Raw genomic sequence first — 19,518 nt, 5'->3', positions numbered from 1 at the left:
ATTTAAAAACTTAAGGACGGTCATTCCAAACGTAGAAAGTTAACTATTAAAAATCTGCTTCAGAAACACTAATTCAGTTATTCATATAAAGAAAATTCGCCACCATATCGCCGATTTACGAACTTTTCATTTTTTGGTCACGTGATGTGTCACGTGATCAAAATTTAGCGTTAAGGCAAAAGAAAACATCAAGAGCAATATTCAGGGAAAATTTCATCCTGTTGTAGGCAGACAAACCGAAGATATAGGAGATCATTCATAATTTTTTCGAACACCCTTTAAACCCAGGCCTTAAACTGCTTGAGGACAACTTTAGCTACACGGGTGCGGCCATCCATCCAGAATAAACTTTAACAATTCGCCCAAATGGCCAACGCCCTCTTAGAGCATCTGGCTGAGTCACAAAAACTACATTTCCAAATTTTAGGTCTCGGAATTCTAAAGTCCACTTTGGCCGGCTGTCAGGAGAGCAGAAGCACATTCGTTGAGTCATCTCTTCCACACTTATTGACGCAATTGAAAAGTAGTGGTTTTAACAGACTGAGGGGCAAATTTTCCTCCCAGTTGGCCATGCAAGAAATGTATAGGGGTCAAGGGAACATCGTCTCGCGGATCTGAATTCTGATAAGTCCACGGACGGGAATTAAGTAAGGACTCCAACACTGTAAACAAGTGATCAGCTCCTCATCGGTCACATATCGGTGTTCTATAACGGCTTAAATGGATTACTTATCTGCTTGCACCATTACTTCGTCGGCTGCTCCAAAATGTGGGGAAGCTTGTGGATCGAATATCCATGTTTCTCCAAGTTTAACTGTGTTGCTCTGAAGCTGTTGTTGGTCTAACTGGCCAAATAGTTCCTTTAATTCGCCTACTTAACCGACGAAATTCGTGCCTCTGTCGCGTTTCACTCCGGATATAGACAGCCGCACCATACCCTTACTAAGAGGCATCAACAAATATCACGATGGGCTTCGAATTCACAGGCTCTGGAATTAGCAGACATTGGGGAATCTTTACGTCTTTCAGACTTTTAAAAGTGCATATGGCACAAACCTTCTTTTTATTTTCTGTTTCTTGTAGTTCAGCATTTCTAAAAACCAACTTCAGAGTTTAAAGGCGCTAAAAATTTTTAAAAATCCGGAATTTTTAGTCCAAAATCCCGCAAGTTTACACTCAAATTTGTCCCGGGGACTGGGATATCCAATACTCACCACTTGTTCGGGTCGTGAAAGTGCCTTTGTGTTTGCAGCGCGTTTTCGGTCTCACGCCTGATTGCCTGTATCATTTGTTATTTATTTCCGTTCCATACTTCAACAAGGGTATGTTTTAATTGAGGTCTGTTACTTCGACGCGTGTTTCAGAAGGGGCTACACATGGATGAATTGCTGGCTTGTCTTCTGTCGTTATTTTTTTTTTCAATTCTTTATTTTAAGAACGGTGTGTTTATTTTCGTTTGGTACCTCGGCTGCCGTGTTTTTACAACGAGCCATACAGTGCATTTATCTATTATCGTCTTTCCTCCATTGCCTCTATCGTTGCCTTGTTGTTGTTGTTGTTGTTTTTTTTTTTTTTGTTTTTTTTTTGTTTTTTTGTTTTTTTTGTTATTTATTTCCATTCCATAACACGCCATTGTTGAAGTATGGAACGGGAACAAATAACAAAGAAAACAAGACAACGATAGAGGTAATTAATGTAGGAAAGAGGTAATTGATAAATGCAGTGTATGGATCGTTCTAAAATCACGGCAGCAGAGGCAGCTAACGCAAATAAAAACACCGCCTCCTAAAGTGAGGAATTGAAAGAAATAACAACAGAATGGTGAAAGTATGGAACGGAAATACATTAAACACGGACGGATAGTTTCTAAGTCTCCGTAATGAGATGCATTTTTCCACTTGGCAATTTACTTTGTCGACTCGACAATGCTTCTGTTCACTCGTATGACTCGTACGAGTCGACAATTGATTGCAAAGCCCCTACTGCCTTACAAACATGCACGGACTGATATTTTCTTTCCATAATGAGATGCATTTTTCACATCCATTCCTAAAATTTAAAAGTAACATCATGTAATTCCACGAAAATGTAACAATTTTACCACTTGCACCAAACTGACAAGTGGAACAATTGTTGTTTCACGACTAGCACGAGTCGTAAAGGCACTTTCACGACCCAAACAAGTGTTGAGTATTGGATATGCCTGATTGGCAACTCTCCATAGTGCTTTAAATTGGCAGTAAAGCTCCATTCCTTCGCCGTCGTTTTAACACTGTCAATAGAATCGTCCATAATACTTCTTCTTCTTCTTCTTCTTCTTCTTTTTTTTTTTTTTTTCGCATTGTAAACAACATATTTTCCCCTTCGAAAACAAAAGGTTTTAGGTTTCCGGTGATCAAAATTTTGAACAGGCATTTTGCCGAAGAACGTTTGGGTTTTCCTGTTTCATGTTCTTTATTACTTGTATTTGTCAGAGTAGTAAAAAAATTCTTAAATCTCTTTCTTGTTGAAAAAATGTTTGTAATCATTGCAAAGTAAAAAGATAAAATAAATGAAATTTTGAGTTTTCAGTTTTGTTTTGAGTTCAACTGGTATGTTAATTGCCTCACACATTACATTCACTATAGTAAGCTTTCCTCGAACTTTCTGATGAAGTGTATTGATCCGCGACGAATCTTTTCTCACGTCTCCAAGCGAATGGTGTGAACGCCATAGATATTTGGTGATGCAGAGGCCATGTTAGCTGTTACATCGCAATAAAAAGGGAATATTTTAAATCAACATTTAATCACTCTCGAAATACACCGTACCACAGAAAATCTTCAGAAGCGACGACAATTGGTGCTCCTGCGCTCTCCGTTTTTAAAAGGACACAATTCTTCACAATAGTTTGTTCAATAGGAAAGTGGTGCCAGTGTATCGCCTGATTCCAGGGAAAACGCACTTTTCCAAGGACAAGCATCCGAATATAATGAGCATCCATTTTACTTATATTGGAATAGTATCGGTTATCTGTGATCTGTACGTAATATGTATACCAGAGAAGAATATATTCCCACGGAATTGGAAAGTTGGTGCTAATTAAATTTATTAATACACCAATTGTTATTTTGATAAGAATGTTGATTTTTTTAGGAACCCACAATGTATCCCTTGCGTCGCCCATGTTTTCAGTATAAGCCCAGGGGCTTCTTGAGGTCTCCTCGCCACGTCTTACTTCTTCTTTTACTATTATTATTTACTCTAAACTTATATAAGATCCTAGCCTATTATTCACTGTAACTTTCTATGATTGTATGTCGAGGTGAATAAATAAATAGATAAATAAATAAATAAATAAATAAATAAATAAATAAATAAAATAATAAATAAATAAATAAAAGAATAAATAAATAATCTTTAGCTTCTTTATTTTCTTTTCATTCCGTTCTTCGGTGCTAAACCTTGCGCTGCAGCTCTTGCCCAGCGATCTATTCAACCGCTAAGGTGATTACCTTGGAATGAAATTAATATTTGATTCCAGTATTTGCATTTAAAAATGGCTCTGTTTGATCATTTCTTGTAAGGTCGTGTGGTAGCAGAAATAATTTAGATGAAATAGACTTGAGAAAAATTTTAAGTCCCAGAATGGTAGGCAAACTCGTATTTCCGAGAATGACTCATTTATCTGTGGTCAATTTTTGTTTTTAAAAAACTTTAAAACATAAATAGGATAATAGCTAGGTATGAAAAAAAAAACAAAAAAAAAAAAACAAAAAAAAAAGATAAAAAAAATTGATCATGGTTTTCCTTTAGGAGAAAGTAACAATTTAGTTATTGGATAGGTTTAGCTTCAAGGAATACATCAGGTTTTTAGCTGTGCGCTCGCGCACCACACGCGCGTTCATGACCCAAAAATTTATGCGAAGAAAGAATTTTTAATGCAATCCAGTCGATTCACCTAAAAACATTTGGCATCAAGCATTTAGCAATAACACTAGCCAACGCATGTGTGGTTCTGGTCCCTATGTTCACAACACGTTTAATTTAATCAACTCGCGGTAACTTATCACTGGTCACTCACTCTTATCAGTGGTCACTCACGACTGGTTTATCAACGAATTTTAGATCATGAAGAGAGACCTTAACAAATTTGGTACAATGAGCACGATGAGGACCCTTAATTGTATCTCAACAATCAAAGGCGGGAACTGGAGTTTCACACTTGATCCGGGGACGAGGAATCAAAGCAGTATATGGATACGAGAAACAGTTGATGGTCTTAAAATTGCAAACAAGAGTGTTAATCACTTCCTCTAATAACCAAATGTCATATAACTTGATTAAAACCTCGGTAATGCACAGGTCTTAAAGTGTCCGTTTCAGTCCCCAAGGACATCCACCTGGAATGCTGAGAATGCACTGAGTATATGGTACAAGAACGCATTTGTATTGACAAAGAGCCAAATAAAACATTTCTCTGTGTGATACTTACAGTCTTTCAAGGGAAACCAGGGAAGAGAAAATGCCCTCTGGTAAATCCTGTAGCTCGTTATTGTGTAAATATCTGCAATTTAACAAAGTTTGAATGTTAGTTTAAAGTCCCTGCTACTCAATCATCTTGCTGAGTTTTGTAATCCGCGTCAGGCTCACGCGAAATAATGTTTATTTGAGAACTTCGTAGAAAGACCTTTACGGTTCTAACAACCTTCAACAAACAATTTTACACAACGATGACATTTTCTCGTTGTTACATGATTATTTAAAGAGCCATAAAACATAAATAAAGCATCTCTTTATTGACTTCGAGGCCTGGTACCAAGTTTACATAATCCTTCCAGTAAAGAAATTTGGCCAAATCAGTCTAAGTATTGATTTTTGATAAACGATCATAAAAAAATTGTCAGGCGAATGTGCCTTTGTGTGGGATCAGTAAACAATTTGGTTATTGGACGTCCAATCATGATCCTTCCAGTAAAGAAATTTGGCCGAATCAGTCTAAGTATTGTTTTTGAGAAACGAACAACGACACCACGTCAGGAGAATGCGCGTTTGTGTGGGATCAGTAAACAATTTGGTTATTCGACGTCCAATCATCATAAGGAAAGTTTCACTCGCTTTTTTACCTGACTTTTGGTCATTAGGATGCGTTACTTATGCAATATCGTTTGCAAACCAAACATTAGCGAAAACTACAAGCAACGGCTAGCACGCTGACTTTGGAGCGAATTATCTGATTCACTTCACAGCGGCCAGACCTGCTCCTGTCTTTCACTAAAAGTTGACACTCGAGACAGGTGGTAAGACTTCCTCCATCCCACTTGACACGTGCCTTCTTATTGTTTCATTGATTTACATGGTAGAATTTCCTTTCTTTACAGCAACCCACCGGGAAAAAATAATTAACTGTGGAGGTTCTGGTGATCCTATTCTTTTTTTTTTTTTTTTTTTGCCCGAGTTAAGATGTGACTATCATACGCCATAAAACACATTGTTTCTTCCTGTTCAATTCTTTTCTAAATCGTGAAAAAGTGAGAGGTGATGTTAATTTGCAACACTTTGCTCTTCAACTTTGTCAAGTGAACCACAGTGTGTATGTCTTCGCAAGAGGTTGCGGAAAACTCCTCTAAAAGCAAGCACGTTTATCGGCCAAGAAACACCTCCAAAAAGGTAGTGTGGTTGACACCATACCTTTACGAAAATCCCCCAAATGGCATCTCTCAAAAACTAACTTTACACATCAAACTTAAACTACTCACGAAAATTCAAAACGTCTCTCAGCGCACGCGCGCTCTAGTTTATTTACCCTCTTCATAATGTTCCACCTTTCTGCACTAGGAGGTAGTCCTAGTATGTACTAATTAGCTGATTACTTTTTAATTCCAAGGGGAATCTGTTTGTTAATTTGTCTAACGACTGTCTTAACTCCATACGCAACTTTAGCTGCACGGTTGTGGCCCTAACGTCCAGGATAAACTTTAACAATTCGCCCTAATGGCCAACGTCCTGAAACACAAGAACTATATCTCCAAATTTTAGGTTTCAGAATTCTAAAGCCCACTTTGGTCGGCTGTTGAGGGCAGGAACGTTGAGGAGTAGGAATCATCGAGTTTGGATTAGAGTTCGAGTTCGAGTTCGAGTTGGACTTCGAGTTAGAGTTCGAGTTAGACTTCGAGTTGGACTTCATGAAAAATCGATAATATCGATTTGACACACGAAATCAATTTATCGATGTTCACCGATTTCCGTTATCAATCGGTAAAAATCATCCGCTTACGCCTCTTTCTACCCTTCGGGCGACGATCGTTTTCTCACAGGGAACCACCGCCGCTTGTATTATTTCAACCAACGCTTAATAATAAAATGCTTTTTTTAATCACGTTCTTATTTGTATCAACAAACTCAATTTGACTGGCGAGCCGCTGAGCCGCTTGAATAAAACTTGTCAGTCTGTTTGACTGGCGAACCGCCGAGCTTCTCTTTGTTTAGCCCCCACAAAATGAATGTGAGTCACTCGCACGTGTTAAGTTTCGAACTGGTGGGAGCTATTGAAAGCGTATGGATGAGAAAACAAACCCGCGATTACTAGCCACGCAGAAAATTCAAAGTTATAAATGCACGGAAAAGACAACTAACCGTCGGGATATATCTTTCGGGTAATTACAAATCTGACCTACTGTAGTTTAATACTAAGCCACTCGACCGTCTAAGCATATAAAGCCACGGACAGATAAATCCAACGAAAAAACATTATTTGTTTATTCAGTATCTTCCAAAAGACTGTTTAGATCGATGATGAAACGAAGACAACACTTACATTGTATCGCCATACAAGAGAGAAAATCAATGGAACTAAAACTCACTGAAATCGCGCTCAATCGTTCCAAAAACCACATAGGAGAAAGGACAACAGACAAGGGAGTTCAGGTAGGGATATTTTTATTGAAAATTCGTTGGTGTTTTTAAATTGAACAGATCGATACTGTTTTCTTTTGTTGTAAACCATTTTCTTTTTCGTATAGACCATGCTTAGTATCTACATTTCTCGAAAAAAAAAAATCGTATATATGCCATCCTTCGTTGGGGAAGAAGGGAGGAGGGTGGGGGTCCGATTTCATTTGGGAGCCCTTCCAGAGTGCACTCTCGAAAATAACGTTTTGTATTTTTATATTAGTAAAAAAATAACGACATATTTCGCTTCTTGTATTTTTATAGCAGTACAACTCCGATTCCCACTCGAACTTTAACTCGAAGTTCAACTCGAAGTCCAACTCGAAGTCTAACTCGAATTCTAACTCGAATCCAAACTCGATGATTCGGGATTGCCAGGAACATTATCTTTTAGCTATCTCCTCCACACTCGTGAAATAATGTCCTGAACCTTTCGCCATCATTGACACGAATGAAATGTTGTGGTTTCAATAGACTCAGAGGCGCACATTCCTCCCATTTGGCCATGCAAGAAAAGGTTATGGGACAATGGAACATCGTCTCGCGAATCTGAACTCTTAACGGACTAGAATTAATTCCTTAGGAACTCCATGCCGACTGGTGACAGCATCGTTATGAAATTCGCACCGGATATAGACAGCTGCACCATAAGCTTGCTGAGAGGCATCAACACATATCAAGATGCGCTTCGACTTCACTGGCTCTGGAATTCGCAGACAGGGAATTCACTACTTCATCTTGTATTTCTTCGTCCCAATCGTAGCCTCGCATCCACTGCTCCTGAAGTAGAATCTTCGCAACAATAACGTACCGGCATACAAGTCCCAGCGGGTCAAGAATCGTTGCTACTTAATACGCAGTACGTTTTGCTTCGTTTTCTAAGATTGCGGGGAAAGTGGAGAAGCAGTAACAGTAAACACGTTTTAATGCTCTTCCACGAAGTCCCAGTTTCTTTGTTTTCTGGTATTAGCCGTCGTTAATCACGATCTTTGTAACACATTCTTCTTTTGGAATCACCTTATTAATTTCGATGGATTAGAAATCCACTTTCTGGCTTGCATGTAGGCAACTCCCCATAGCGCTTTCCGTTGACGTTAAAGCTCCACTCCCTCGTCGTTTTCGACACTCTCAATAGAATCCTTCATATAGGTTGAATTACGGACCGTATTAGCGGCAAGGGGTTAGCGGTCTTGGTTTCTTCGAGCGTTCTCCTGCGCAACAAACTGCGTCTCCATAGGGGCGGAATTCCTTCTAAAGACTACACGGCTAAACTCGAATACTTCGGGCTCTCGGTTGTGGTTAAGGTCTCATCACAACGGTCGGAAGTGTGAAGGGTCCTTCTCCTCAATCTCAATCATTTCCTTTATCATTTCCTCCTCAATCTCAATCATTTCCTTTATGTCAAAACGATATCAACTGGGTTTCGACGAAAACGGACAATATAAGGACGTTGAAAAGATCTTGCTGTTAGTTTGGTCCTGCATGGATCATGTCATTCAGGGAAATTCCATTTCTTTTAGCGGCACAGTCAAATACGATTCATATTCTCGTTGTCGTTTTGTCGATCCTCACAACTGGAAAATGAGGCAAATTCCATACGTTATTCGGCAACTGCTCGTCTAAAGGAACTTCTCCTAAATATCCCTTTTTCGACATAGCCCTAGATTATAGCAGTTGTTAGAATCTCGGTACTTTCCTTCAGATATCAAAACAGATGAGAAAATCTTTGGCTCCATTATCTTCATTTCATTTTGTCTTTGTTGCCAAATAGTTGGTGGCATATCTTCACATCATGGCTCAACACAGAAGGTCGTAAGAATTTAGAGGAAAACTTCATGCTGTAAATGTACTAAAACGGCACTCTAAATCCCAATGGAATCAAACAATGGATTTCCTTCTTGCACCAACATCGTAGCCCCCATGCTATATGCACCGCTACCACGCTATACTGAACCTTACACAATTTACAATTCCTCGATGGTTGACATCCAAAACATCACACCTTGGATCTCTTTAATTACCTTGCCAAATAATGGTTTGCATTCCCCGACGAAGTTGTACTACAGTTTCTTTAAAAAATAAAACCCCTTTATTTACTACCAAAAACTATTGAATTTAGAGCTGACTTGGGTTCCTGGAAAATAAACACCGAAGCGGCAATAAAATGCGGGGTAGTTCAAAATTAACTATAAAATTTTAAAGGGCATAAATATTATATAATACATAAAATATATGTTATATATAATAAGTACACATGTATCAGCCGAATTGTACAGAACGGGTTGATATTCTCCTTTATGTGATTGATCATCTCGAAAAAAAAATGTGGCAATCAAATACACAAGAGACAGTGCATTAACAAGGTGTATTTTTAGGCAAGAAATCATGTTCTTAATGAGTGCCCTAAAACAAAACCTTTGCAAGTTCCTTTCATTCACCACATCCTGAAATAATTGGCTTAGTTCAGGCTTTCAACCTGTCTAGTGACGTCAAATTCATTGCTTTGCCTGTGATTTAGACAAGCAGGGCTATAGCAGTTGCTGATTCACCAAAGGTAACTTCCATGCCATCCCCATACAGTGAAACGAATATACTTAGGAAGGCAACTGATGAGACATTACCAAGTCGAAGGAGCCAACTTTGCTCACATCTGTTTTCAGAAAATTTCTATGTCATCTGATCACTGACAGCGCTCTGTGACAGGAACTTGTTGACGTTTAAGAAAAAGAACAGCCAATCGTGTCTTAGCAAACTTAGAAACTTTCTGTACTCACAGAAAGTTTCTGAACAGTGGTGCTTGGAATAGCAGCAAGTGAGGTATTTCGATATCTTTTAGCCTGCGTTCAGACGTCTCTCATATATTCCCTTTGTCGCACTCGGAAAAGTGCAACAAAGTTTGTTTGAATATGTGTAGGCTTTAACTTTTTTATTTGTGTTGGAGTAGAACGTCTAAGAGACTAGAAATGCTGTTTACAATAAACGAGTTGTTTTTTTTTTCGTAAAGACACGAGGGGAGGAAAGAAAAGTTACACTACTGCGCATGAGCAGAGAAAACAATAGAAACAAAAATATATCGTGATGTAGCGTGTCCATTTAAATCCGCCGGCCTTGATAATATCAACTTAAACTTGAAACTGTTCTAAAAATGTTCTTTGAGCTAATAAGAAATGTTCTTCGGCATTAGTTCTCTTGATTTGAATGTTCACAATGTCCTGTATTTAAATGTTCATAATGTCCTGAAATTACTGGGTCTCCTTTGCTAGCAGCAGGCACAATTTCACAATTGGCCGAGTGAATGTTCCAGTCTTGGTTTTGACCGAGACGACTCGAACCAGCTTGTCTGGTCCGGGATGGGTTGCTGTGATTAGACCAAGCGGCCACTGACACGGGGGAGTGCGGTTATCTTTAACAAGAACTATGTCGCCAACGCTACGGTTTCTGCGGGGCAACCTCCATTTGTTGAAGCGCTGAAGAGAGTTGAGGTACTCGGTTGACCAGCGTTTCCAAAAGTGCTGTGTTAGTGCTTGACACACCCGCCATCGCCATCATCAAAGGTATGGGAGTGTCTGAGACTTTGTCAGGTAGTGCTTCGAGTGGCCGGCCAATCAGGAAGTGGCCGGGGGTGAGTGGTGCGACTCCGTCATCATCATTTGAGTCAAGTGCGGTGAACAGGGGCCTTGAGTTGAGGCAAGCTTCAATTTGGCACAACACAGTTGTCATCTGCCCAAAGGTTAGCTTGCTTTCCCCAACGATTCGCTTTAACTGACGCTTGCAGGCCTTCTCTCCGTTTTTCCAGACGGACCCATGATGAGGACCTGTGGGTGGGTTGAATTTCCACTGGATACCTTGGCCGCTGCAGAAATTCATGATAGATTCTTGTGTGGCTTGTTCTTCAATAAGGCGTGACAGTTCCTTTAAATCCTTGTCGGCACGGTGAAAGCAGGATGCATTGTCACTCCATATCTGAGTCGGTTTTCTTCGCCGAGAAACGAAACGGCGAAGGGCAGCAAGGAAAGCTTCAGCAGTGAGGTCTGAGACCAGCTCAATGTGGCAGGACTCTGTTGCTAAGCAGACGAAGATGGCTGCATACGCTTTGCAGTAAGTGGGTCTACGTATAGCTCCAATCTTGAGGGTGAGGGGTCCTGCATAGTCGACTAACACATTTTCATTGGCGAAGCTTAGTACAACACGTGCAGATGGTACTTGGCTCATAAGTTGAGTAATGATCTTCGGCGATGCACGTTGGCACGTGATGCACTGACGTGTGCACTTGCGAACGACTCTGCGTGCGCCGACGATGTGATAGAGATCTTGCAGAGATCCTAGAGTGAGTTTGGGACCAGCATGGCACAAACGTTCGTGTTCACTCTGGATAATCATTGATGTAAGATGGTGCTTTCCATGGAAGATGATGGGATGCCGAGATTGGTAGTCCTTCTGCGACTGTGAAAGACGGCCACCAACTCTTAACAGTCCATCTGCCTCAAGAAATGGATTTAATGGACGTAGGGGATAAGACATGAGTAGCAGTTTCCCCCTCTTGAGTGTTTCCACTGTGTCTGGAAACATCTGGATTTGGGCTTGTTTTGACAAGTAGTTCTTCGCTTTCGCCAATTCGCTCACTGACAGTGGTGTGGAGCTGAATAGATGAGAACGATTGACGACTCGGAACACCCAAGCAGTGACTCTCACGAGATGCGTGTAGCTTGAGTACCTTTGAATGTCAATTACAGGCTTGATTTCAGTGGTAACGGCTTGGAGAGTGACTTCTTTTCTTTTCTTGAATTGCAAGGTTTCTTTCTTGATTCCTGAGGAGTAGAGACTCTTTAGTGAGGGCGAAGGTATCCACTCAGGGCCATTCCACCAAAGCTTGTTGTTGAGGATATCTCCTGGCAGGATACCACGCGATCTAGCATCAGCAGCGTTTTCTTCTCCATTAATGTGTTTCCACTTCTCAGGTGGAACGTGTTCTTGAACTTCTCCAATTCGGTTTGCTTTAAAGGTCTTGAAGCGCTGACTGCTTCCATGAATCCAGTAGAGAACAATGGTAGTGTCGGTGAAGGCATGAAGATTGCAGGTTGGAACAGCCAGAATTCCTTGGAGATGCTTCATTAGTTCATCACGAGCCAGAGATAACCGGAAGTTGAAAAATGTGCTCTAGCCGGTTGCTAAGGAGTGACGTCATACTCCTGCTCTGAACCCATCATAATACTACGTTTGCGGTTTGGGACTCCAACAGAGTTTTCGCAACTAATTTATCGCCGCATGGCTTTTCGTACAATCTCCCGTTGAGACGGCCTGATCATTTTGGGGGTGGGATTTGCCTTTTTTGACATTTTAGGAGGTTAGAGCCCAAGGTTAACACACGCGTACCGATTTATTGGGCCGAATTTTGTTTGGCCGATTTAGCCTGAGTTGATTTACGCATAACGATTTATCACATAAGAAAGTGAATAAGTGGACGAAAATCGACCCGGTTTATAAAACTTTATCGCAATGGAACTGCTTGTATACTGTAAACCTTGCTAAAAATGAAATCTGTCAAAGAGCAGCTGAATTTATAAATCGAACAGATCTGAGAAAAAAAAAAAGCTCAGGCCGACAATTTGCAATGCGCATATGAATGAGCCGACTAATCGGAACGATTATATTCCTTTGCTGAAAAAATTTCCGTTTTTCCAAGGATCTCTAAAATGTTCACAGTTCCCAGTGTTAACGACATATTTGCCTTCTTCTATTCCTGTGTGGCGAACGATTTAAGTCACGATTCCGTTTTTCATTACATTTTAATCTCAATTCTGCAAAAAGATTCCATTACTAAACTGTTGGGTGCCCCGGTTTAAATTTCATCGCTTTCCAGCAGACTGCAGCAAAACATGTAACGTGGGATCCGTTTGCAGACACGTCATATCAACGAAAGAAATTTAATTAAAAGCTCGCAAAAAATATTTTTTAGGCGCAAGGATTATAACACTTTCGCGTTAAAATTAACGCCGCAAGCGAAACAGAAGTAATGCCAGAACGGATTCTATTACATTGGAATGCTCCGAGTTGTTTGACGTCCCGTGGAGAAACCAGGCAAATTGCCTGGTATCTCCAAGGGGTGCCGAGGTCTTATTTTCGTTGCTAAGAACCTCTGGCTCGTTATGTGAGAGCAGATGAGCTCCACAAAGTTCAAGACGAGGTAAGGAAACCTTCTTGAGTGGGGCAACGCGTGTTTTTGCCATGACAAGTGATGTGTGGACTCCGCCGGCCGTGTCGAGACTTGTCAAATACACAACACCACAGTAGGCCTTCTCGCTGGCATCAGAGAAACCGATTAACTGGCGGTCAACAATCTTGCTGTCGACTGGGGAATAACAGCGTGGAATGTGGATGTTGGATATTTCAGGGAGTTGCGTTCTCCAATTTAATCACTCTTGCAGAATGTCCGGTGGGAGGGGTTCATCCTCAGTGGTCCCTTTCTCCCAAAGTCGCTGGAAGATTATCTTGACAACAATAGTGACGCATGAGATAAGACCAAGAAGGTCAAAGATCTTTGCTGAATCTTACAATACAGCACGCTTGGCTAGCTTCGATTCTTGAACTGATAGATTGGTGCACGAAAGCCGGAAGTGGTCAGAAGCAGAGCTGTATTCCATTCCAAGAGTTTTGACAAAGTTGTCAGAGTTCCCGAGGCTAGATGTGGTCTTCGTGCTTCGAATCTCTGGAGAGACTGAGTTCAAAACTTCATGTGAGTTTGAGTCCCATTTGTGGAGTTTGAATCCCCCTCTGTTAAAGAGTTCATTTAGTTCATGATGCAGTTCAATCGCTTGTTGCTTTGTTTCAACTGAAGGGAGACCATCATCGACATAGAACGATTCTTTCACAACTTTGGCAGCAAGTGGCAGTTCTGATTCATTTTCTTCTGCAACATGACGCACTGAGTTGGTGGCTAAAAATGCAGCACTTGTGATTCCAAATGTGACTCTTGTCATTCGGTAGTCAGTTACCGGGTCAGTAGGTTTGTCTCGCCAAAGGCAGCGATGATAGTCCCTATCTTCCGGTGCCAAGCTAATAGCACGGTACATCTTTGAGACGTCGGTTGCTAGCACATAAGGGTGTCTTCGGAAGCGAATTAGGACATCATTGAGCGGTGGGTGGACAGTTGGTCCCACAAGGAGTTGATCATTAAGCGACACGCCTAATGTGGTTTTCATGGAGCCATCAAACACGACGCACGGGGCGTTGTAGCTGAATTTTTGTAAACAGCATGGCGAGCCAAGTAGCAGGCATTGGAGGCTGCCTTGTTGAGCTCTTCATCTGGAATCTTTTCTGCATGATCAGATGTAAAGTACTCTGTCACGACTTTAGCATAATCATCAAATTGATTGGATCGTTGAAGACGACGTTCGAGGGACAGGAAGCGTCGCAAGGCTTGCGGTGGGGATTCTCCCAGGGAAGAGCACTGTGGCTTAAACGGAAGTCTGACTACAAAGCGACCAGTTTCATCACGCTTGTGGCGTTGGTCGAAGTCTTGTACTACTAGCTTGTCAAGTGGTGCTAGAGGCAACCTGGCTTTAGGTGGTTCCTCTAGAGTCCAAAAGTTCTGAAGAGTTTCTTCGCAGCTTGGAAGTGAAGTCGATGCATGTAGGGTTATGCGGTTGTTGGCCACTAGTGCCTCCGAACAAAACCCAACCGAATATGGTTTCTTGAGCGGCTGGAGTTCCTTTAGGCCCAAGGATAAGACCTGGCTTTAGGATGTCATGGTAAACGTCAACAGCAAGGAGAACATCAATAGGTTTTGACACATTGAATTAGGGATCTGCCAATTTAAGTGAGGATAGGTATGGCCAGTAACCCGTCGAAAGGGACTTGAGGGGTAGATGCTTTGTCAATGAAGGTAAGACGATAGCTTGAACATTGATCAGACGTGATGTGTGCTGAGTGGATGTCAAGTTGATCTCAATAACAGTGCTACCTTGGGTTGGGCACTGAGTTCCTCCAATTCCAATGATGCTGATTTCTTGTTTTTGCCCACGTAGCATGAGGTGCTGGACGGCTCGTTCCGTGACAAAGGAGGCTGTGGAAGCAGGATCTAGTAGAGCCCGTGCGATCATTTGATGACCATTTGATCCGCTAAGAGCACCATTGCTGTCATCATGAGAACAGGGTTTGAAGTGGTGACTTCAGGAATAGTTGCATAAGTTGCAGAGGTGATGGTGCTGACAGCAGCAGTGTTGGTTGTCTAAGTGTTGGTGGTCATACCTGGGGTTGGCACCACAGGAACATTTTGTCTTGTTTCTTTACTAGTTTGTTGTGCAGCGTGACTGCTCAGATGCAAGAAGGTGTGATGCCGTTTCCCGCATTTAAGGCAACAATTAGGTGAGGGGCAATGTTTCCCGATGTGTTTTCCTTTCAAACAGTTGAAACAGAGTCCTTGTTCCTGAACTAAGGTGGGTTTGTCTGCAATTGACTTTTCTTTGAAGCTTGGACAATAAGCGATATTGTGTTTTGCACCATGACAGGCTGGGCATTTCTCTTGTGTGTTCGTAGAATACACTGCAACTGACTTTGCTGTTTTTTTGGTGGGGCTTCAAACTTTCTTGTGGCCAGCATCAAAGGATGCCAGTTCAGTTGCTGTTGATCTTAAATCAAGAAATTCTAGAAACTTGTGATAGTCTGGAACATCCTTGTCCAACTGCGTGAACTTTTGCCACTCTACCATGGTAAGAGGGTCTAGCTTTGATTCACCGAGAGCAGCTATGAATCGTTCAAAGTCAAGTTTATCCATTGCTTTAAGGGACCGGAGATGATGTTGAAGGGTGTCATGTAACTGCCTAAGTTCCATGCTTGATCCATTCTTGACAGGGCTGACATTGAGTAGTGCTCTAACATGAGCACGGTGGATGACTTGAGGCCTGTCAAAACGTGCCTTTAGGGCTGCAACGGCTTCTGGGTAGGCCTCCTCAACTGCATCGATACCTTCAATGGCATCCTTGGCCTTCTGCGTTGTAAGCGATTTCAACAAATATTGCATCCGCAGTTGATCATCCAGTTTCTTGGAGTTGTGGATGGTTGCTTCGAATTGCTGCCAATAAGATTTCAACTTTGTTGGTTCTTCATCAAAGGTTGGAATATTCAGTGAAGGTAATTTCACTGTCTTTGCTTCATCATGATTTTGATGTGAAGTGGTTTTAAATTCTTGTAACAACTTGCTCAGCTCTTCGCGGTGCTGGTTGTTCCGAATCTCCAGCTCTTTAGAGCGATTTTGTTCCCTTTCAATTTCTCGTTCTTTGCTCTTACGCGTTTCGTCACGGCGGCGTTGTGTAATCAATTGCGTTACTTGATCTTAGGTTGCTTTGATCTTGTCAAAGTAATCAGATATTGCGTCATTCCATTTATCTGAGTCTTCCAACTCCGTGTAAAACGATTTGATTTCCGAAGTGAAACGATCGAGGCTCTTTTCCAGGTCAAAGAGCTGGGTTGTCATGTCCGCTAAATCATAGATTTCAGCAAGGTCCTCTTGAGCTTCTGAGGTTTTCGCGGCTAGGCTGTTTACCGCTTTGGTAATCCGATTCCATTTGAAATTTAGGGATCGCTTGCCTTTACTTTCCGTCGATTTCGCATCTTGTGGCTTATTAGAAGCAAGGCTGAGAACATACAACAGCTTGCTAATGTTGTCTCGTACACGATCATCGTGAGTGTCTAGTTCTTCGAGGTCCTTTTCGATTAATTCTTCATTAGTTAGGTCGAGCAAAGCGCTCGCATCGATGTGCTGGCTTTGAAACTTGTTGTTCAAATCCCGAATCTTATTCAAATACTGTCTAGCGCAGATTATGTCATATTTTGATTTTTCTTCTTTTTTGCAGAGTGGGTCTTTCTTCTTGATAAGGTTTGTGATCCGGCGCTTAGTAGTTGCTCGCTTCTGTACGAGCGATTCCCGCGATTCAGCCATTACGCGATCGAAACGAGGTAGTTCATGATTATCGAGGACTGTATATCTTTCTTGAGCCTTGTCTTGTGTAGTATCCGGCTTCGAAGGACCAGAAATAATGTGTAGGCTTTAACTTCTTTATTTGTGTTGGAGTAAAACGTCTAGGAGACTAAAAATGTTGCTTACAATAAACGAGTTGTGTTTCTTTGTGAAGACACGAGGGGAGGAAAGAAAAGTTACACTACTGCGCATGAGCAGAGAAAACAATAGAAACAAAAAAACATCGTGACGTAGCGTGTCCAGAATATAATATACAGAAATCATCGCTATCGTATCAAGAAAAGCTGATCAAATTCAAAGACAATGTTCTTTGTTTAGCGTCGCAAATACGGCCATAAAAGGAGATTTTGAAACAATAGCTTTAGCGTCAAACAAAGGCTTATTAATTCAGGAGGGAAATTCGAACTCGCTGTTATTACAATAGCGAAATTCACGAGGGAAATTCAAAACTAGCCGACGACTGCACGAGTTCGAAACTTGCATATTTGGCGAAAGCGTTGCATCGCGAGTGAAAGTGTGATGGTTTTAAAACTAACACCTCTTCTTTAAGAGCCGCGCTAGCAACCGATGCTTTTGTTTTAAGACTATAATAATAAGTAAATGACAACGACCACATTGATCCTTTTCAATCAAGCAGTCTAATCGGGCGATTTTTCCAATCCAAAGTGCGAGTTTTCATAAACGAAGCCTTTTCTTTCCTTTCTTATTCTTTTACGAGTAAGGCAAGTTAGTTTTGAAATTCACAACTCTTGACCAAGTGAAACCATCGATAAAAGCTTCACTGTTTTGCGGCGTTGTGCTGCGCGCTTTTATCAACTGATCCAAAGTCCTATAAAACAACTAAGCATTTCTAGGTTTCTTACTTGGGGTCAATAACAATAACAGTAAACCTTCCGCAACTTTCCAAACCCCTCTCCCCTAGTGCCGCTAATTTGACACGCCGACAATTTAGTGACGATTTGAAATTCATCTTCGCCGAGTCTCGGAACAATTCCCTAAGCGCTATAAACAACAAAAGGCTTTTGTTTGGACTTGTGAAGACGAATTTGACTCACTACAATGGACCATTTCTTGATACGATGTACATCTGTGACAGCGATATTATTTACGTTTCATTTGTAACAACACAAAACAGAACAGTGGTCGCTTATATGCCTCGCTTTCCATTCTGCTATTACAAACGTATTTTATTCCGTTGGTTGTCATCAAGCTTTTCATCGTGCACGACAGAATAACAGGTCGGCGCGTTGGATATTTCGACTTGGTGAAGTCTGATTGAGCTGACGGCAAAAAGATGATATGTACCGTGATATGATGAAACCACGTAGCTATTTTTACACTAAAAGAAACTTTCTGTTAGTTCAGAAAGTTTCTAAGTTTACTAAAACGTGATTGGTTGATTTTAGTCTGACTGTCAACAAGTTCTGCTCACAGGGCACAGAGAAGGGTCACATTTCAGTACAACTATTCATCTTGAATTTTTTGTTGATCCTAGAGCCGGAATTGCACTAAAAGTTGACCTCTCTGTACCCTCCTAAGCCAATTTATTTCACGAAGAAAGCCTGTCAAAGACTGTAAACAGAAAGTACATACTGAAGTGTTCTGTATATTATATTCAAACAAACCTGTTATTATTCGCTAGAAATGTTTTCGATAGAGGAATAAATTCTAATGTGCAATATAACTTGCCCTGGGTGTAGACGTCTCAAATTTCTTCAGCAAAGTGAAAAAAAGGGAATATATGGGAGACGTCTGAACGCAGGCTAAAAGATCTCGAAATACCTCAATTGCTGCTACTCCAAGCACCACTGTTCAGAAACTTTCTGTGAATACAGAAAGTTTCTAAGTTTGCCAAGACACGATTGGCTGTTCTTCTTCTTAAACGTCAACAAGTTTCTGTCACAGAGCGCTGTCAGTGATCAGATGACATAGAAATTTTCTGAAAACAGATGTGAGCAAAGTTGGCTCCTTCGACTTGGTAATGTCTGATCGAGCTACTGGGTGGGATACCGGGTCCCGAAATAAACGCGCATTCCAAAAAATCCAGTTACTTTAAGTCCCGTGATTTCCCTGTAGTGCACAACGTTGCGTTAATAGTTGTCTTCCTAAGTATATTTGTTTCAGTGTATGGGGATGGCATGGAAGTTACCTTTGGTGAATCATCAACGTTTTCCAGCTACTTAGTTGACTACCAGAAACCTCTAATCCGGCTAACATTGCCATCATTTTAAGTATGTTCGCATTTAGTGTTCCTTTGTTCGTATCTTATTTGCATGTTACCCACACAGATATAAAACAACATGAAAATATGTAATATCGATTACACGTATATGGATATATCTCACGTTAAAGCGGCGAAATGCTAAGGGTCGATATTGCAAGAGTTTCTTTCCTTGATAAAACTGACCTCCGTTAATATTTAACAGAGCGGCGAACGTAAAAACTCGCATAAGCGTACGTGTTGTTGCGTGCACTCAAACGAAGAAAGCCAAATGTTTTCATTTTCGGTCAAATACGGATTTACAGCTAGATCTTAAAGTAGCCGATACCGCCGGGTTGTCGGATAGCCCCGTTGAAATGAATACAACTTTATCGGCGACCGCACCGGCTGT

General features: G+C 41.1%; 1 protein-coding gene across 1 annotated transcript; it reads right to left on the bottom strand.

Moving 5' to 3' along the window:
* Positions 1-10,359: 10,359 nt before the first annotated feature.
* Positions 10,360-12,042, bottom strand: LOC146488370 (uncharacterized). Its single transcript, XM_085119558.1, has one exon. The coding sequence runs from the start codon at positions 12,040-12,042 to the stop codon at positions 10,360-10,362; it is 1,683 nt and encodes a 560-aa protein (XP_084975684.1).
* Positions 12,043-19,518: the final 7,476 nt, after the last annotated feature.

This window comes from Pavona decussata, unplaced genomic scaffold (assembly GCF_977016875.1).
Source record: "Pavona decussata unplaced genomic scaffold, jaPavDecu1.1 SCAFFOLD_10, whole genome shotgun sequence".
Lineage (NCBI taxonomy): Eukaryota > Metazoa > Cnidaria > Anthozoa > Scleractinia > Agariciidae > Pavona > Pavona decussata.
Note: the sequence above shows the minus strand (reverse complement) of the source record. Positions and strands in the feature narration are given on the sequence as shown.